This window comes from Sebastes fasciatus, chromosome 14, assembly GCF_043250625.1.
Source record: "Sebastes fasciatus isolate fSebFas1 chromosome 14, fSebFas1.pri, whole genome shotgun sequence".
In the NCBI taxonomy this organism is placed as follows: Eukaryota; Metazoa; Chordata; class Actinopteri; order Perciformes; family Sebastidae; genus Sebastes; species Sebastes fasciatus.
In genome coordinates, this window is record NC_133808.1 from 11199331 (window position 1) to 11221219 (window position 21889).

Here is a 21889-nt window from a genome sequence, read left to right on the forward strand (position 1 = left end):
GCCTACGTAATGGTCCCTGTATTTTATGAAACTGTTAAATTGATCACCCAAAAGCGAGTCAGGTTCCCAACTCAAGGCCCCTTTTTCCAGAGCTTTCAACCGTATCACTCTGTCTTCATCAGCAGATTGAGTTTGCTCTGTTGTCATGTTGACATTCAAGCTGAGAATGAACTCATTAACCCAGCATGAACAGAACAAAATCTTAAAATTGCTTCGGATGACATCATAACTGCTACATCTCCATGACAACTGAGCAGACTCCATGAAGCCTATGTGACGAGGTTAAAAACTCAGGAAAAAGCTTGTAAATTGACCTTGAGTTGTGATTATCTTGTGAAATTATTGAAATGTTATTTTTGATATATTGTATTAAACCTCTGATGTGAGCTACAAGACATTGAAATACTTGATAGTCACAAAATAATCGGTTCTTGACAGTATGATCAGTATTCATGAAGTAATTTAGAGACTCGCTCATGTTTTTGGATCTGTAGCAGAGCTGTGTAGCAGAAATGTCTAGATTTGCCTGTGTATGTTTGGAAAAGATAGAAACAGCATCACATGTACATCAGCCTGTTGTATCATCCTGACTGTACATACCGGCTGTTCATGTTGTCAGAATACACTGCACCCTTTGCCGTTCTTCATGGATGTCGTCATAGTTCATTTATTGTTCTTTGTTTCTTCTGTAGTTCTCAAACGCTTTTTTTTTCCCCAGGTCAACAGAAGTGCATTTGACATTTGAAATGTTTTCTCCTGCTTATTACTTTTCAAATGTAGGACAAATTGTACAGAGCACTCTTCTATGTGCTCAACTGATTAACCCCTCTTGACTGTTTGTCCTTTGATGGATCTAAAATGGATTTTACTGCAGAACGAGCAGTCTCTGCGTCCCCTAATCACACTGCATTGTATTGTAAGGCTGTTCAAAATGATTGCTCAACAATCTTTTTTTTTTTTTTATGTTTTGAAAGCTAAACATTTTCCAAAACCCCTTAATGAAACCCGATTTGTCCCTATAATAGCCTATAAAACTCCTGAAGTTGAGCATTTCAATCTGTCATCAGCATACCATTTATTCAGTTTGCATTGTGATGAATTATTTAGCAAAGAAACAAAGAAATATTTAAGTATTTTGAAATAATTTTGCAGCACAGCAATCAACCCATAATGTACGATGTATCCTGGTGTCCTCTGTTTGCTAATGAAGGAGTTTGTAGGTTGTGACGATATACTTGTCCATTGTTGTTAGACTTGTTTTTCCTCATTGAAATATATATTATGCTGTATATATATATATATATATATACACACACACACTCCCATTTATGGAGGTGTTGATTCAGGTTTATGATCATTTTGGAGACTTTAGTTTGTGACTCTGTTGAACTGTATTGCATTATACAGAGAGGTGTTTCGATTACCTTCTATAATATATGATCATTGATATAAATGGGGTGGTCAAAATAATAGAAACACCTGGCAGTATAAGGTTATATTTTCTCAGAAACCCCCTGTAACCATGTCAGCGACTCCTGGAGTTCTCTGGACCTCATTTCAGGTGTCCGTGTGATATATGATCTCACTTCAGCGTGGCTTCCAGGAACGTGGCGAGGGCGAGGGAGTTCACCCCGGGCTCTGGAGGACCAGAAGATGATGGTGAAGGACTCCCAACGGGTGAGAGAGGTGGATGCAGGGTTTGAGTCCGTGTTGTGGTGATTTTGATAAGTGATGGATGTGTTTTTTGAACATGTGCTTACAGTAGATGGAGGCTTACCCCTCAGGGCCAGAGAGACCTGAATAGAACAGGTAAGGACTGATCAGAATTAGGCCTGTCTTTTGTGGGTAGATTGATATTCTCTTCATGGTAAAGACTTAGTGTTACACTTAGGGTGGCCAACTTTAAATGTATACAAAGGTGGAAATTAACTATGTGCTTTTACTCTGTTATTGTGCTTAAGTACAATTTTTAGGTACTCGTACTTTGAGTGTTTTCATGTGAGAAAACCTGGTAATACTGCATACTAGGTTCTTAGTAATAAAAGGGTTTTGCTTATAAAACATGCAGTCAACTTAAACTAAGTAAGTGAAAGCGAGTAAACACTAGTCTTAATGTAAGAAAGTCATTAATAAAGGTTTCTTGAGTTTCTCATAGGCCATCAGCAAAAGTTTTTCGGTCAACTTACTCTATATATGTCAATAAATCATTAATAAAAAATATTATACTTGTCCATTAATTTTGCAGTTATACATGGATTTTATTAGTGGTCAAACCGGGGTCTTCCTGCTGAATTAAAGAGCTAAAATGACACCGTAAGTGTGATGCTGGAGGAGGATTTTCAAGGATTATTGAGATTTCTGATTGTGGTCATTGATAAAAGTCTCAAGGAACTTTGAGATGCTCAAAAATGTGTTTTGCTTATTGTTACTTGGATGTTTGACCTTCACTGTGCAGAATGATGTAAGTTTGACACTTTAAGGTTGTTTTCACATTCATCTGCTGAAGGATGTTCCTCCATGTGCTCACCTTGAATCTCGTACGAGAGAATACAATTGATTTTGTAACATCATAAGTAGTTTGGAGGCCAATAGTGGTCCAGCATCATTGGTAGAGAGTAACTATATATAGAATAGAATATTTGTGCTACCTTATACTTCACTACATTTAAGAGGGAATATTGTACCTCAGTTACTGGTTAGTTTGCATATTAAAATTTTACATACAAAACCTATAACCTATAAATATGCTCCCTTTCGACCAGTTACAACATACAAATGCTATTTATGTGATTACATCATAATGCATGAATAATAATCGTGAAAATATAATAATATACTCATAGGGGCCATTCTGCTACTAATGATGATACTTTAAACACATTTTTCTGATAATACTTGTGTACTTCTTACACCAATGTCTAATATGCAAGTGTGATATAGTTAAACTCTTGAACTGAAATACTGCATATTTGCATATTAATATATTCTGAAATGTTCAATGAGGGAGAAGGAGTAGATGTAATTTTAACGAGGTAATTGAATTTTTCACATACAAATAACTTCACATACAAGTCACACACAAATAAATCATTCTATAGAGTGTTTTTATATGTGTTAAAATATGGAGGGGATCTTTAATAATGACTATTTTGCCCATAATTTTCACTATAATCACCTTTAGGCTTGAATTCACACACGTGGACACCCAAGCTGTTGCCTAGCAACGCAATTCTGTTGCAATTCCGTCAAAATGCGCTAAAACGGAGCGTTTCAGACAGAGGGTGAACACAGGCATATTCAAGCTGACAGTATGGGGAAAATAAAGTGTTTTTTTTAACATTACAGCATGTAAACATGTTCTAATAGAAACACAAAATACAAGTATGAACCTGAAAATTAGCATGATATGGGACCTTTAAATTACATTGTATAGGCTACTTGAGTAAATGTACTTAGTTACAATCCACCACTTGGCTTGACCCATGTAATGTAATAATTAAAATACACTACTACAAGTAAATACCTGTCAAATTAAAGTAGTGAAAGTACAATATTTCCTCCCTAGAAATGTAGTGGAGTAAAAAGAACAATATATGCTTCCAAAATGTAGTGGAGTAGCCTACAAGTAGCCTATAAAGTAGCATAGAATGAAAATACTCAAGTACTTCAAAATTGTACTTACAAGTACAGTACATGAGATTGAATGTAATTAAAACACACTACTATAAGTAAATACCTGTCAAATAAAAGTAGTACAGTAAAAAGTACAACATATGCTTCCAAAATGTATTGGAGTAGCCTAGAAGTAGCATAGAATGGAAATACTCAAGTACTTCAAAATTGTATTTAGGTACTGTTACAAAAGCTTGAACTATGTAATATAATTAAAATAATAATAAATAAATAAAATACCTGTCAAATAAAAGTAGTGCAGTAAAAAGTACAATAATTCCCCCAGATATGTAGTGGAGTAGCATAAATAGAAATAAATTACAAGTACCTTTAAATTGTATCGTAAAGGTAGGCTACTTGAGTAAATATACTTAGTTACAATCCACCACTGCTATTCTCACACACACAAAAACCTTGCCGAACCTTCATCATGCTTTTGGGAAATGACATAATGGGCCCAGTATTGCTTTGTCTCCACAATAATGGATACAATCACTTACTAGGACCTAGCTGTCAAATTAAAGTAGTGCAGTAAAAAGTACAATATTTCCTCTAGAAATGTAGTGGACTAAAAAGAACAATATATGCTTCCAAAATGTATTGGAGTAGCCTAGAAGTAGCATAAAATGGAAATACTTAAGTACCTCAAAATTGTACTTAGGTACAGTTACAAGAGCTTGAACTATGTAATATAATTAAAATAATAATAAATAAAAAAATACCTGTCAAATAAAAGTAGTGCAGTAAAAAGTACAATAATTCCCCCAGAAATGTAGTGGAGTAGCATAAATAGAAATAAATTACAAGTACCTTTAAATTGTATTGTATAGGTGGGCTACTTGAGTAAAAGTACTTAGTTACAATCCACCACTGCTATTCTCACACACACAAAAACCTTGCCGAACCTTTATCATGCTTTTGGGAAATGACATAATGGGCCCAGTATTGCTTTGTCTCCACAATAAAGGATACAATCCCTCACTAGGAGCTAAATGCATGATAATGTAACGTGCAGGCTGGTGTGGTGCGCGTCTCCAGTGACGCTGTGTGGCTGCATCACTGAACGGTTGCAACGCGACAAGACGTTTTTTTCTCTCCCCCGTTATTAACACACTGGGGTTTAACGTAGGCTCCACAATGGAGACTAAACCGGTCATCACCTGCCTCAAAACCCTCCTCATCGTATACTCCTTCGTGTTTTGGGTACGTAGCCTTTCTCCCTTTTGTTTTTAATCCACCATAATGTGTTTTTCTGTTGTGCGTGATGATGAAGAGGGTGTTCACTGGCAGCAGCAGCAGCAGCATCGACGGGATCATGCTGTTGTTGTGTGCATGGAAAATGAAAACTGCTTGCTTTAATTCATCGTTTAACATGTGGATTTTATCGTCTTTGTATTATATAACTCGTGTTTAAGGTTTGCACATTATTTTGGCTGCGGACTGGTTAGTGGTGTCCACATACTGTAGCCCCCACACACACACACATAGCATCATGGTTGCTGTCAGTCAGCGAAGAGGAAGAGGATGTTATAACATCACCATTTAACTCTGTGTGATGAGAGCAACGTGAAGGGCCTTGTCTGTTTGATAAGGCCCCTTTATCAACACATAATGCACATTATGGGGCAGGTTGCTATAGATTCTTAAAGGGACCTTGCACCCTTTAGTAGGCTCTATATATTCCCATACAGATAGGCCAATACCACACCATGTAAGGTTTACTTCATTACAAATGAAAGTCCTGCATTCAAAATCATGCTTAATGCTTAATTTAAAGAAGGCTACAGAAGTATTATCTGCAAAAGTATCTAAAGTAAAAGTACTCATTTTGCAGCATAATTGCCCCTGTGAGTACATCTAATATTACTGATGCATTAAGATGTAAAAAGCATTTTTATGTTGTATAGCTGAAGTCGAGAGTAGTAATACCACTGTGTAAAAATACTATTGTTACAAGTAAAGTCCTGCATTCAAAATCTTAAGTCAAATAGTAATACCACCGTGTAAAAATACTCTGTTACAAGTAAAAGTCCTGCATTCAAAATCTTCAGTAAAAGTAGTAATACACAGTGTAGAAATACTCTGTTACAAGTAAAAGTCCTGCATTCAAAATACCACCGTGTAAAAAAACTATTGTTACATGTAATGTCCTGCATTCAAAATCTCAAGTAAAAGTAGTAATACACAGTGTAAAAATACTCTGCTACAAGTAAAAGTCCTACAAATTCAAAATCATAGTTAATTAAACATAGGCTACAGAAGTATTATCAGCAAAAGTGTCCAGAGTAAAAGTACTCATTTTGCAGCATAATGGCCCATGTGAGTACATCTAATATTTGATGATTATTAACAAGGCATTAAGATGTAAGAAGCATTTTTATGTTGTAGCTGCAGTAGCAATACCACAGTGTAAAAATACTGTTTCAAATAAAAGTCCTGCATTCAAAATCTGAAGTAAAGTAGTAATACACAGTGTTAAAATACACTGTCACAAGTAAAATCCTGCATCTTGTTATTAGTTGATTTATATTTTGTATTAATAATCTGGATCTGAAGTAGCTAATATTGTCAGTTGAATGGAGTGAAGTAAAAGTAAAAGTACTTCAAACTTAAGTATAGTGCTTTTACTACGGAACATTCCACCACTGCACTTAAACCAGAAAAAACCTGCTACTTACTTTAAATGTTAAGTTAATGTTGAGATTACTACTGTAGTTGTTTGTTGACATTTTTTTTGAGGCTATTGGTTGTGTTGTATAATACAGCATTGTATTAAAGGTAGAGCTGCAACTAACAGTTATTTAAAATTATCGATTAATACATAATAATTAACTTTTTTTTTGTCTGACCAACAGTTCAATACCCAACGATATTCAGTTTACTATAATGTAAGACAATGTAAATAAGCAAATCCTCACATTTAGTCTACTGGCCAGCAATGTGAACCCAGAAATGTTGAGTACTACAAAGTTTAAACCTATATGTCGGCACGGCGCTCTTGCCTAATGAAAGTTTTCAAGTTGTAACGCGTTGAGTTACTAGTGCACATACAGTTTTCTGCTCTGATCATTTTGGGTCTACTTGTGTTTTAAAACATGTCTCAGAACTCACATGTTCGAGTGTACCTGTTAAACATGTTTAGTTGTATGATGCTCTCCCTTCTCCCTTGAGGATATTATTTAGCCATAGTCATATTATTCTAGTTTGGCGTGGTTCTTGCCATTGTTACCTTCAATACCCAATTGTGAGTCTAGTTATTTGAGTTGAAGTTATTTCAAATAAGTTCTCTGTCCAATCCAATCGATTCAGCATCCTCTAAAACTTCTAAATTGACTTCAACTTCATAAAAAATGTGGCTGTCCGGGAGTTGTAATATGGTTTTAATTGGCCATTTTGAATTTTGAACCACTACTCCAATGTTGTCCGAATCGGCCAAGCAGTCGCTGAAATAATATACATACATGTGATAATGCTAATTGTGTTAATTATGCAAAATGCCCAACAGTTTCTAAATGCTGGGGACTAAACTAATTGGAGAAGCTGGATCCATAACATTGTCAGCATTTTTTGCCTGAAAAATGACTTAAATGATTATCAAAATAGTTGCCAGTGTTTCTAATATTTTGTTCCATAACCAAAAAGGCATTCGCAAGCTCCCAATAATTAAATTTTTCTGCGTACAATCATCCATGCGAACTAAAAACAGGCAACATTTTGGGGATCTTGCAAATATCAGTGTGTGGACTTCCTCTCCTTTTCCTTTGTATGCTGTTTTTGTCCTGCACCTGTACCCAGCTGGGGTTGGACGTGGACGTGTGCACATTCCACTGTCTCTGCGTGATATTTTGTCCACCGCAAAAACATTAGACATGCTTGACAATATCACGCATAACACAGCACCGCGAAAGCCTCAAATTACCCCAAAATCAATGAATCAATACCTCTGAAGGACTTCTTGCCAAGGTCTTAAAAGCTGCAAAGCCTCACTCTGATATGAAATTCGTAAAAATGCTGTAATGCTGAGCATGCAGTATATAACAACACTCATTTGAAGAATAGATTGTGCTCATATGTTCACTGTAATTAAGGCTCTTTGTAGTAAGTGTCCTCAGGATTTGAGCCAGCAGATCACTCCAGAGAGCATCTCTCAAACCAAATAAATTTGCCTCCAATTTTGGGATAAATTACTCTTGAGATTAAGAATTAAAATAGTATTTTCTTATTCCCTGTTTGGTTTTAAATGGTTTGGATATGCCTTTGTTTACCTTTTGATTATCATCAGAGTCTTGACATATGATTTAGCATCCGAGCAAGCAACAATATGATACTGTGACAAGCAGTTTGATGAACTTAGTGCGGTTTTGACCATAATTCTGGGTAATAGACTGATTTCTGATCGCAGCCAGACATATTCAGGGTAGGATTATCTAATAAGAACACATGGAAGAGATTTATCTGTCCTGAGTACTTTCTCTGCTTCCTTAAACCAACCCCTACCATTGCAGAGGAGAGTCCTGGTGGAAACACAGAAGCTGATATCAGCATTTCAGTTCTGTGTTCACGAATGCTTAAAGAGAGAAGAGCTGTGCTGCGTATCTCCCTGCATTGCAGACATGTGCTGCTGTCACTGACATGAACTTTTATATTTAGTCAGGATTGGGGTGTCTCTTTGCGCTCCCTTACATCGACAGCGTCAGGTTTCAGATGTCTAAAGTGCAGAAGTGTCTCGCAGCTTAGTGGCTGTCTTCGAACCCCGAGGGGTGAAGCAATGGATAGGTTCACTGGCAGCGGGATAGCTGCCTTCAATGCCGGGGCCTCGGTTTCACTGTCATCAGCTTGTCGCGGCGAATAATGTCTTATGTGTGAATAGCTACGTCGCCATACTTTACACACACGGGACGGTTAAATGCAGAGCAGGTGGCAGGGTCTGTGGGGTGTCCTCGCCAGCATATATTGTCATCGCACCTTCTGTTGCTTTATTAGGCCTGGGGAGGAGGAGGAGGAGGAGAACGAGGAGGAGGAGGAGGAGGAGGAGGGAAGAGGGGTGACCTGTTTTTAAACTGTGCTGTAACCAGGGTGGCCGGCCTGGCATTGAATTTCAAACAAAACATACAGGGAGGAGAAGGGGGGGAGAAAGGGGGTCTGGAGCTGTTTGGGATTCAGCAGCACACATGAAGTGCAGATGACTTGCCCCAGCTCCTTGGACTTAATTTCCCCATTGGCTTTAAAATGAACACTTTAGCAATGACAAGACGATCCGTTATTTGTATGCAGCGGAAGCTCTTAGGGGGCGAGACATTTTGTTACTGATAATGTAGGCCATAAACAGTGAGTACATCGTCATCTAGAGGACTGTTCTCTGAAATGACAGTCTACTCTGGCTGCTAGAATCGCTGTTAATAGAAACCGTAGATGTCATTACCGACCAATCGAATCATCAGCCTTGCAGGCCTTCAATTCAGCCGGGGAGTGGCTGAAAAGAAGGCGTCCTTTACATTAGAGTTGTAACGATTAATCGATAAGGCGATTGACAGAAAATTAATCAGCAACTATGTTGATAATCGAATAATCGTTTTAGTTATTTTGTAATCAAAAATGGCAAACGTTTTCTGCTTCCCAAATGTGAGGATGGGGTGCTTTTCTTTGTCATACATGATAGCAAACTGAATATCTTTGGACTGTTGGTTTGACAAAAAAAAAAGACATTTGGAGACATCACTTTGGGCTGTATAAAACTTTATATTAATTTCTCAATCACTATAGTTTCAAGTCTTCTTCAATACAGCATGATGTTCATTTAGTAAATTATGGTCCCATTTAGAGTAAAATAGACCGTAAAGCAGGGTATGTTTCAGGGCGTGGCTACCTTTTGACCTGTCTGGGAGTCGTCCGTGTTTTTGTCTTGGAACTTCTTACACAGTCTTTCACAGTGTGTTTTCAGTTCATTAATTTTAACATTTTGGTTGCCTAAAAATGTCTTAGCGTTTGGTTGTACCTAGCTCCACCCTCTCGTGTCACTTTTGGTTGCAAAAAAACAAGATGGCGACAACCAAAATGCCTCAAGGCTTCAAAACAGCAGTCCACAAACCAATGGGTGACTTCAATGGGTGACAACGTCCACTTGTTATATACAGTCTAAGGTGTTAGTTCACTGCTTCTCAACCTTTTGGGCTTTTGGCTTAATACCATAATCATGTCTATGCCTGGTGGCCATTTCAATCAAACATTCAAATAGTGTTATTTTAATACTTTTTAGTGGCCTAAAGATGTAAAATTATCCAGTAATTCACAAGCAAAAAGCTAAGATAAAAAAAAGTCAGAAAAATAAACATAATTTTGTGTAGCAGAAATGAGTTGCTCTGCTTTCTTATACTGTTAGTCATCTTGTGACTGCTTGGAGGGCTCCAACCCACAGCTTGAGAACCACATTATAAGACCATTGTGGGCAAGGTTGCAAATCAATGAGCAAAACTGGTTTATGGCAGTATTGGATTTTTGCATCGATTTGATAAAGTACCTTTCATTTGTCATGTATTTAATTTGCTGCATTAGCCTTAAACATAAATTCCTGTCTTTATTTGTTATCCATAAACAGTTCATCATTAAAAAAAATTTACCATGTCACAATATATTTATTCATATTGTGATCTAAAATTACAACATTATAACATATTATGTACTGTGATAGATAATTTCATCCATGCTTCTCATCCCTAGTCTAAAGCAATTTACAATAAGAGCTAAAGGTGCATCCCTTCCAAACAAACTTGTTCAGTTTCACTATCAAAGCCTTTCATCCATTACAGGATTATAATCCATTATAATCTAATTTGCGAAGGATAGCTAGGTCTATATTTCCTTTAGGACCAAGAACAACCTGAGACAGCTCCGGCTTCTGACTAGTTAAAGCAGCATTGCTCAATACTTTTACATTAAAGGTATAATTGATAAAATTTTTATGGAGACGAATAATTAAATACAGAGCTTTTAGAAAGGGGCTGAATAAAAGTATGTCTTTTCCTAAAAATAAAATATTATGATTATGAATTAATCATTTAAAAAATGTTGACGGGTCCAAAATTAATGTTTTGTTTATCTCTGAGGAAGATATCTGATGTTTGGTTCCCACTTCTAGGGGGAATACAATGGAACGGAGGTGGGAGAATGTGATATCTAGTGGCTGAATGTTATCAGTGTTATCAATTGCACCTTTAACAATGGGTCAGATGAATAGACAGCCCCAAACTGGGGACAGACTAAGTTAGCGACTAGCTGGTGAACATAGTGGAACATCTAGCAGCTAAAGAGACAGATATTTCCCTCAGGAGTTGGTTGAGACCAAACACAGAGCTAAAAGAGAGTGAATATTGGACTTATATTCATCAGGTGACCAGAAACGTGACTCCAAGTCAGTGCTAATGTTGGATGTGTAAATAGTGATTTTTTTATTTGCTAACACATTCACCATATCAGCTTTGTATGGTGATGAAACTGTATGTCAGTGTTGTTTTTACAGCTGCCCCCAAGTGGCCAAGTGGAGCCTGGAGAGTCTCTGACTATGTTTACCATGTTGTTACCATATTTCATTTCATATTTTCAGATCATTTTTTCAGTAAGTATGCTTGGACTCTATAGTTTAAGTGGACATTTTCAGCCTCACTAATAGCTACAGCACAAGTGTTTAGAGATTGTACACTACTGAACAAACAAAAGACACATAGGCCTTGAGAAAATGTAATCCGTGCACACAGCAGCTACAGCTGTAGAGGGAACAACAGGATGAGGATTCAGATAAAACAAGACAACTCTTGAGACGATTTTAAATAGAAAATCTTCCGGCTTAGTTCTCACTATGTGGTTCAGCTCCGTCAAATGTCATGCCACTGAGGATTCATCCAACTCGCATCTAACTGCCCACAGCTCGTCAATAATACCCTCTTTTGCAGGTTCAGCTTACGTAATGGAAACCACAGCTACATCTTTAAGTTATAAATACAAAGAGAGAAATGCATTAGCAATAGTGTGGGAAACCAACAACAATTCTGATGATCAGTTAACCACTTTCTCTCTCTACTCAGACACAAGCAGAGGGCTCTTTTTTAAAAATGATTACACTATGTTCTGAATTTATTAAATTATTCAACAGTGTTCTCATAATGTAATAAGTTATTACAAAAACAAACTGTTATTACATTATGCGTTCATGGTTTTCTTACATTATATGCTGATGACTACATCATGAGCTTTTATTAAAATTAAATTATTACATTATGCACAGTTATTATATTATGAGTTGCTACAGGATTTTGTAAATATTCAGTGGTTTTCTTACTCTTCTGTGATAGTGAACTAAATATATTTGGGTTTTGAATTTTTTTTGGACTATTTTCTAACAATTTATAGACCAAACAATTCATCAATAATGTAAATAATTGCTTGTTGCAGCCTTAAACCAGAGTATCTATAATTTCAAAATATAGTTTTGTGCTTTCTCCAGGAGCTGCACGTGTGTGTGTGTGCGTGTGTGTGTGTGTGTGTGTGTGTGTAATGTGTTTTATCATTTCACCCTTAGCTGAAACTCATCGTCCTTGTGTGTCATAGTGTTGATATGCAAATTCGTGTGTGGATGTTTGCATGAGACACTATCAAGTTCAGCCGTTTTACACAGTAGCTAGTAACAGACATTTTAAAACCACTCTCACTGTGGTCCAGTCTAAAAGGACTCCTTATACCTGCGGTTAAACTGCGACCAAATCTAGAACAATACAGCAGTCAAAGGACAGACTGGTGATATGTCATGGTGGTAAAAACCTTTGCCCAGTCATTATATGCACACCCTGCCAATGGGGCAAAGTGTAAATGTTGTTAACACAGTCATTAACCTGCAGAACTATGGTCAGAGAGGGAACATGGCAGCCCTAAGAAATCATGTTTGTATAGTTGTTAATCACTTCTGAATTCTTGTTATTTGTACGTAACGTGACATTAAGCCTCAGGACATTGTTGACTAATTGTTAAGAGGGAACTGATGGAGTCATTGCTGTTTCAGTCATATTGGCTCATTTTCCGCTGAGAGCTGAGAGTGTTCTTCTCATCAGTTTTCGAGGTTTCAGGGTGCACAGAGACATTTTGTACAGACTGCTCCCTCTCTAGTCAGAGGGCCTGGCAGCAGGACGGCGAACAGCCTCCTCTTGGAAAGGAGGGAGGTTAGGATGATGAGTTGGCCCTCGTTGGAGTCTGATCATCAGCAGCCGTTCCACACCCCGCTCTCTTTCCAATGCCAGTAAGACATACCCAGCTGAGACACACGCCGCTTCAGCTGCCACGCACAACACCCTCTTTTATCCGCAGCCTTCATTTGAAATGCTAAGATAGGCGCAACAGGAGGAAGCGTCTCGCCTCGGATCAAAGAGCTTCTTTGATATGTCCCCTTTCTCTTTCTCTCTCTTTCTTTCTGTGTGTGTGTGAAGGCATATTCATAAAGCAGGTGATTGCTATCCCGAACGGCAGATGAATTTGTGTCTTCTGTCTGCCATCTCCTCCTCCTTACTCTAATTGCTCTGCTTTTTTGTTCCACCTTGATCCCCTCTCTCCTCCTCCCCCTCGCCACGGCTGCTAAAACACAGCTATTGTAATCTCGCAGGAGTGCCGAGATAAAGGCCCGTTCCCCGCTTTCATTCTGTTTCCTGTGCTCTCTCTTGTTACATCCATCTCTCCAACTCCCCCCACCCCCCCTCCCTCCGCCCTCTAGATAACAGGAGCTATCCTGCTGGCAGTGGGAGTATGGGGGAAGTTGATGCTGGGCCCGTACATCTCTCTGATAGCCGACAACTCCACCAACGCCCCATACGTCCTCATCGGCACCGGGACCGTCATCATTGTTTTTGGCCTGTTCGGATGCTTCGCCACCTGCAGAGGAAGCCCATGGATGCTGAAGCTGGTGAGAGGCTGTAGGGAGAAAGGGTGGGGTGTAATGTAGCAGGATGAGATGCTGGTTAATTAGCCTCAGGTCACATGATAAAGGGAATAATGGTTGACCTCTATCCTGTGGAGAGGGATCAGAAATCCAATAGATGCGGAAGGGCACTTAGTTCGGCTAATGGTGGTCAAGTGAGTGTGTTAGAGTACGTGTGTATGTGTACATAAGCAAATGATACACTAAGGCAGAGGGTTTTCATGCAAACTATGCAAATCTCCCTCTTTCTCCTTCTCTCTCTGTAGTATGCCATGTTTCTGTCGCTCGTCTTCCTCGCTGAGTTAGTGGCTGGGATCTCTGGATTCGTGTTTCGCCATGAGGTCAGCATCCAATACACGATGGTACACACAAGTCTAACACTAAAGCTGTGTGAAGCACTCTTATGCATTAACGTGTGTGATTCTGTGCACGTGTTTGCATGCTGCAGATAAAGGGAACCTTTCACAGGACGTACACTGACGCAGTTCTGAACTACAACGCTGAGGATGAGGCGAGCCGCGCTGTTGATAACTTGCAGCACAAGGTGAGTCCCCCCCCCCCCCGTGACACAAAATCACCAAGGTGAAACAGCTAAAATACGCGTCTGCAGGAAACCAAAACACAACCCTGAACGCTAAAGGTTCGATTTTTATTTAAAGGACGACACTAGCAATTCTATCTTTTTCTTGTTGACAACAAATCCCATCAAAAGACAAAAACTCTAATTAATTTATGCTACTAACAAATGTAGGGCTGCAACTAACGATTATTTTCAGGGTCGATTAATCTGTCGATTATTGTTCTTGATTAATCGATTAGTTGTTTGGTCTATAAAATGTCACGAAATAGTGAAAAATGTCTATTAGTGTTTCCAAAGCCCAAGATGACGTCCTCATATGTCTTTTTTTGTCCACAACTCAAAGATATTCAGTTTACTGTCATAGAGGAGAAACCCAAAAATATTCATAGTTAAGAAGCTGGAATCAGAGATTTTGAAAACTGATTAATCGATGGTGATTAATTTAATAGTTGACAACTAATCGATTAATCGTTGCAGCTCTAAACAAGTGTTGCCTATATATGTGTAGCCAAAGCCTAATGTAGCTTATTTGTCATGCCATAGATCTCTATTGTCCAAAAAAAATTATTATGAGTCATCAAAAATAAATAAAAAATGATTCACCAAATATGTATTAAACCACAGCTGAAAATAATCCCCAATAAATGCCCTATTTATTATTATAAGATAGGATAAGATAAGATATACTTTTATTGTCCCCGTGGGGAAATTTTTCCTGGACTCCGTCCAACTGCAGCTACAAACACTAAATTAAAACCGCATCAACAACAATAATAAACAATTCCACATCAGACAGGGAAACAGTTTCACAGAAACAGATGTCTCTAACACATACACAGTCCACGTACATAATGGCATACACTATCACACACACCATGGCAGGTATTGCACCGGTAGTGCACTGCACCGTCTACCGTCTAGCCCATATTGCACAGAGAATAGTCCAATATTACACATATGCAACATATTGCACTGTCCCAGTTTAACATATTGCACTGTCCCTATTTAACATATTGCACTGTCATTATGATAGCTTTATGTTACGAGTTGTTGAGGAGTTTAATAGACATCGGCAGGAATGAATGTTTGTAACGGTTTAATCTGCACCGTGGGACTCTATATCTCTATCTATAACTATAGATTATAGTATCTTATTATTTTCTACTGTTTGATTAGCACTTGCTAAAAGCTACTGTGCTCTGCTCTTTTAGGAAATTATTATTTTTATTTTTAATTAAACTAAAGATTTATGTCTTCAATAATAGCCAATAGGGCCTGAGTGCAACAGACAAGGTAGTGAAGTCGGAAACTATTCAGACTGACTGACACGTTGCTGTTTTCTGGTCTTCACATGGGATTTGTTGACAATGAGAAAAATATAAAATAATACAAGTCTTTTATTTCTCATCTGTTCTTAATGCTCTGTCCTTTTCTGCGCATTTGTAGCTGCGTTGCTGTGGAGTGTACAACTACACCAGCTGGTTTGGCAGTGTGTACTACCCCTCCAATGGCATTCCTGCCAGCTGTTGCTTCAACTCCTCCGACTGCAACCCAGAAGACCTCCGCAATGCAACTCTAGCCCCGAACAAGGTCTACCACCAGGTCAGTATGTCACTGTATATCCTGCTTTATGTAGTTTATGAATCTCACCAGTCAGAAGGTGACTGTATTTACATCTGACAGGCCCTCATTCACCTTTTCAAATCATCCCCCTCTTTCCATTCACTAACAACTGCCTCAGATAGTCTCCCAGTTATCCATCTTGCCACTAATTTGCACATATAACATGTCCCAGTACCCTCCCCTGCAAACTAACCTGCCCCCTGTGTTGCAGGGCTGCTACGAGCTGGTCACTTCATTCATGGAGACCAACATGGCCATTATTGCAGGCGTGACGTTTGGGATCGCCTTCTCACAGGTAAGAGTTGAAAAAAAAGTGTGTCATGTTTTGCAGATGATGATGTGCAAATATAAGATGGCATGTGTGATGTTTTAGCATCAATAAATGATTAATATTATTATTATTAAATAATAAATAAAGACATTTTGACATGTGGGAAAAGCAAAGGTGTAAATATTTACATTAATGATGGATGAATTCAGTGTAGCTGTTTGAGTATTGTGCAGGCTCACTGTCACACTGGCTGTATTCGAAACTGCATACTATACCAGTAGTACGTATTGATTTGGCCAAAATATAGCATGTAGTATGCAAACAAAAACAAAATCTACAGTATGCTAAAAATACCCGGATGTCGTACTGATTTGGAAAAAATCTCCAGTATGCATCGGACTAGTCTACCTATCCCATAATGCAAAGCGTTGGAACGGTACAGGCTATGGTCACAACAACAACAGCAGCCAAAACGACCCGTTTTTTACAGTTTTCGTAGCTCTATTTCATCACTAAATTCACTTTTACGATATCAGATGGCGAATCGAACATTTGCTTCAACTTTTTTGGAGTTTAGAAGCTCCACAAACTGCCGTGACAGCAAGCTACCGCCTGCCAGCGTCACTACCTCGCCAGCCGGGCAGTCACGCTCATAGACCGTTATGAGCTGGAGCTCTCGCAAGAGACCGGTCTCGTAGATTAGAGGCATTTATTTCCTTGTTGAAGGATGGTTTGTTTGAATATCACAACCCAAATGTCCATTATAACATTAACAACAACCTGTGGTTATCTGCCTTTTTGGAGTTGAAAAGCTCCACAATCGCCAGCGGGCGTAGCTCGCTCGAGAACCAGTGGCGAGGGAAGAAGCGAGGGAGAGAGCTGCCTCTGACGGTGCAGAGAGATACCTGCTGAGACAACATGACCCTTTTCGACATTAATATGTGGGGATATCATTCCACTATTTTGTGGCTGTAACTGAAAAAGCCCTCGTTGATGATCCTGTTTGTCTTCCTTCACCATGAGCTGTTACAATAAATTGTTTAAGGGGGTGGAGCTAAACCTGCAGTATCTTATAAAGCAAACAAACATTAGTCACAAACAAAAAAAATTAAAGTTGTATTTATCGATTATATTGCAGTAGTGGTACGAGTTTGTTTTTTTGGTCCAGTGCTTTAAGAGCTTGTTTAAAGGCTTAAGCCTCATCTAGCTTACTGCAAAATAAATCACTTTAACAGTTTCATACTGCATACTACTGAGGAACGCAGTATGTACAGTATACTGTATACTGCATACTGCGTTCCTCTGTAGTATGTAGTAGGCGGTTTCGAATTCAGCCACTTTCATGGCTTACTGGGACACCTGAATAAAACAGAGCCATTGTTAATGTTATTAGTAACACCTGTGTTTTTACTACTCTGACAAATCAAAATCACTTTTGACAGAATGCACAGGCGCTTATCCTTCTTCTTGTTCTTCTAAACAAACACATGAAACAATGCTAGAGGGAGAGATACTAGTAACAACAGGAATGAGAAGGTGTCAAAGGAAATGACGTCTTGATTTTGGGAAGATGTTGATCCAAATATTTGTTTACCCCAAACATGAAATAATCCAAAACCCTTTTCTGTCTGTCTTTCAGCTGATTGGCATGTTGCTGGCCTGCTGTCTGTCCAGGATCATCACAGCCAATCAGTATGAGATGGTTTAGCTGATGTGCCGTAGCAGGTGAGAGACATTTAACACACATATTTAGAGTTAAAGCTGCTAAAATCAATGTTTTTATACTAACAATGAATAACATTACTAGGATAATGTAAAAGGTGTCACTTATAGTGTCAGAGAATTATCACCAACTCTGCATTTATAGTTCATTTCAGCTCGGTGTTTTGGTTTTACAGCCCAAAGCTTAAAGCTAGGGTAGGTAATGAATTTTAGAAATTTAGAATTTGTTGAAATTCTCATTACATCCCGACAGCAATCAATAAATCAAATGCTCTGACAAAAAAAGGAAAAAAAATCCAGTATGTGTGGCTGTCACAGAACTGTAATAACAGGGTCCCCACACATCCTGGAAAACCTGGAAAACAATTGACCAAATTTCCAGTCATTGAAAACACATGGGAAATGAGAGAAACAAATCTTGTGTTGTCTTGGGAAATTATTTCAACATTCTCCTATTTTCCTTTAGCTGAGAATTAACTACTAGGCTATCTATTAGAGCTCCCCAAAACAGATAACCTTGCCATCTGAAAGGGCTAAGTTATGTTCAGGATCAGGATCAGAGTATTTTTAATAGGCTGCTCTCGGTTACGATGTGGAAACGCTGTGAACACACCTCCAAGTCACGTCATATGGTAGCACATGCAGGTTGGAGGACATAGTATAACATTGCTTTCTTCCCAACTTGTTTTAAAAGGATGAATTGGTTACCATGTTTGGTTCGGTTGCTAAAGTTGACGTGCTTGCTGGCTTGTTTTGCCCGCAAAGGTTTTAGGTTTGTCATTCAACTCTTGCGAGGAGCAATGGTTTCATATGTGTGTTGGGCATTGTTGAGAGAGTTGGATAATGATGTTAATGGTACTTTACTTACTTTGCCAGCATTGTTTATGTCAGGGACGGGTATGTCAGTGTTGCCGACTTGGCGACATTCTCGCTAGATTTAGCGACTTTTGGAGCCAGTGCTGATAGCTAATTTCATTAGAAAAGAGTTGGCAACACTGGGCTGTGTTTTTTAACTGCTCATTAACATTGTTTCCAGCACTGCACGCTACCTGTCCAGCACAAAACAGCTGATGAACAAAGTTAGTAACTAGCTGTTGAACATAGTGGAGCATTTTGCAGCTAAAGAGCCAGATATTTTCTTCAGGAGTTGGTAGACCCCAAATCAGAGCTAAAAGGAAAGTCAGTATTGGACTTAAATTTGTCATGTGCCCAGAGACATGATTCCAAATAAACACAAATGTTGATTTGTGTTTGCTGGATGTGTAAATAGGCAACTGTTTGCCAACATTTTTGCCATGACGACTTTCTAAGGTGAAAGTGAAGTGTGTTTTTGCTGCTTCCAAGTGGCCATGAAATCAGTAAGTGTTGGTTTAATTCATACACAAGTAACTCTTCTTTCTTTGTGTTTATGTCTTTTTAGGGAGAGGAAGAGAAGAAGAGACAAAGAGCCTTGACACATGACGAGAGTAAATTCCCAAAACACTATCACACGTCTGAATTGGAATTTACCTCCCTCTGTCTCTCTGCCTGTGATCTTAATGTAATATCTTAATGTATCTTACTGTAAAGCACCATTCCTTTACTTAACTGCTGTTGCATCGAAGCGTTCTATACCACACATCCCACCGCTGCTTGATGTAAAAGTTGCTCATTAGCACATATCTCGGATCAGTACAGCCTACAACAAGCAGGCAGACCAGAGTTGTCTTGAGTTGACGGCGGTTGGTCTCAGATAGGCGATTGGGCGAAACTTGGCTTCCCAGTTGGCCGCACGCATGCTCCACCGGCCGTCATCAGAAGACCACCGCACATCTTTGTACAGAATGCCATTACTGAAGCTTGAAAGTAATACTTTAATAGATAGGTTTAGTTTTGCATTTGACTTTGCTATTGCTCACCATTGTATATTCCGATGGTTGTGACATTTTGTGAACTGATCATGCGTGCTGAGGAGGATATTTTACGTTTATATGGAAAATAGGGAAACTGACAAAGGAGAGAAAAGGAAGATTAGCATATTTTTACCTGTAGATGAGGCACAATATTTTTTGGATCTGATAATTTAACCCAAAAGCAGATTATGATGTAAATTACATGTTAGAATTGTAGTTCGGTATCAATTAAAGTCTTAAGATTAACTGTCAGTCAAGAGATTTCATTGAAATGAACTGATTTCGCTACAAAATCCAATTTTAAATGCTGGTGGCCCATTTTAGGCTGTAAATCAACACTAACACTCGATTATCTTAAAGGTTTGTGTGCTTCAAATGTTGTATTTCGCATGAGGTGTCGTCTAAAGGTAAAAATAGTTTATGGCGGTTTGGAACAGCGGGAGGAAAAAGTTAGAGATACAGTGAATCATACAAACAGGGATAACAGCGCACACTTTCTCTTTTCAAAGGCATACATAGTGTTACATTGTGTTGTCAGATGAAAACTGATGGATTCTTCTGTGTGAATAATAAAGGAAGAGAGATTGAGAGAGAGAAGGTTTAAATCCTGCCAACTTTCACACCTCCACACATCTGGCCAATTTGTGTGCAGCTCGACGATCCAACAAGCACTTCATTTGAAGCATACTGACACCTTAGTGGTGTTTCAGTACTTGTCTTTCTGGTTTATGTAAAAGCAACTGACTAAATTCCAAAATGTCAAGATTTAGCTTTAATGAGCAACTTAACACCAGCTGAAAATCTTGTTTTTTGCCGACCTCCAGAGGCTTAAGTTCTCACCTTGTTGCAGTGATGTCGAGGTGGTTACAGGTGCAACAAAACAAGGATTCTGGGTGTTAATAGGTTGCAAAATGTTCAACCAGAAGAGGTCAGTGAAACGCAGATTTTCAGCCTGTTAGGGTCATATCAAATCATATCAATTGTTTTCTCCTGGTGGAATATAATGTATGTTTCAGTGAGAGAAGTCGACATTAGAGATACGCGGGCCTCCATCTAGTATTTACCGTATTCTACGTAGTGCATCAACACGCCATCATCACCATCACCTGTAGATATTTATCGGAAATGTAATTTATATGATGTAATGTTTCTCATACTAATATGCTAATCAGTATAAATGTTGTGTCGCAGTTTTGATTCCGCACTTTGTGCTGTTAATCCGTATTCGTTTGATAGTTTATAGGAAACTCGCACTGGAAAAGTAATTGTGGCCAATGTTTTGTTGGTAGTAACGTGCAACATGTAGGTGTTTCAATTTAGCTGTATATTTATTATGGTTTGGTTGGCATTAAGTTTACAGTTTCACTAAGGGATTTTCTATCTCTCTCTCAGTATGCGTGTGTGAGTGTAGGGGATTTTCTCTCTTTATTTGACTGTCTCCTTAACCTTGAGTGTGTATTTCCCTTGTGTGTGTGTGTGTGTGTGTGTGTGTGTGAGAGAGAGAGAGAGAGAGAACATCTAGATTTTGTGGATCCTGTTATATTTACATTTTGGTCAGTATTTGGTTGTGACATTTCAAACCTTTAATGCTTTTAAAGCTGTAAATTTATTTAGTGAATGTATGTTTTCCCTTACCCCAAACTGATATTGTCCTGTAAATACTAAATTGTAATACCATCCTGCTTACACATGGGGTCACCAGACACTCAAAAAGAATTGCACCATGCTGTCTACTATTGACTAAGTCACCATCAGTGGTCTTATTATCAATAAATATACAGAATAACAATTGCGTTTAGCGTCTGTTCATTTTGCTACGATGGAGACAGCTCTGTACATTTTAAATGTAGAGTTAAACTGGTGCCATATTACATGTATTTACCAAAGCTGCGCTGGTCTATAGGTCACTTCACATGTTTCCAGGAGGCTGCTTCTGAAGTTGAAACCCCTGTTAAACTTGGAGACTTTACTACAAAGCGTTGATGTATTAGTCAGTTTATGAACAATATATTTTTACTGATTTATTAGCTGTTCTATCATTTGCAGAATGTAAAAAGGGATCCTCTGGGCTGTTTCTACACATTAATCAGGACAAGTTGTATTTGTAGCTGCAGGATTAGTGTTAGAAGAGGTCGGGTCAAGGTTAAAGTCATGTTGAGAGTAGTTGTGTAGAT

The 21889-nt window shown here is 38.5% G+C and overlaps 1 protein-coding gene across 1 annotated transcript; it reads left to right on the forward strand.

The window, feature by feature from the left end:
* The first annotated feature begins 4698 nt into the window (after window positions 1–4698).
* On the forward strand, window positions 4699–21504 carry tspan7 (tetraspanin 7). The gene is made up of 8 exons (XM_074658784.1): window positions 4699–4875; window positions 13424–13612; window positions 13894–13968; window positions 14076–14171; window positions 15654–15809; window positions 16042–16125; window positions 17741–17826; window positions 19244–21504. The coding sequence occupies exons 1-7, from the start codon at window positions 4810–4812 to the stop codon at window positions 17807–17809; spliced, it is 735 nt and encodes a 244-aa protein (XP_074514885.1). The 5' UTR covers window positions 4699–4809; the 3' UTR covers window positions 17810–17826; window positions 19244–21504.
* Window positions 21505–21889: the final 385 nt, after the last annotated feature.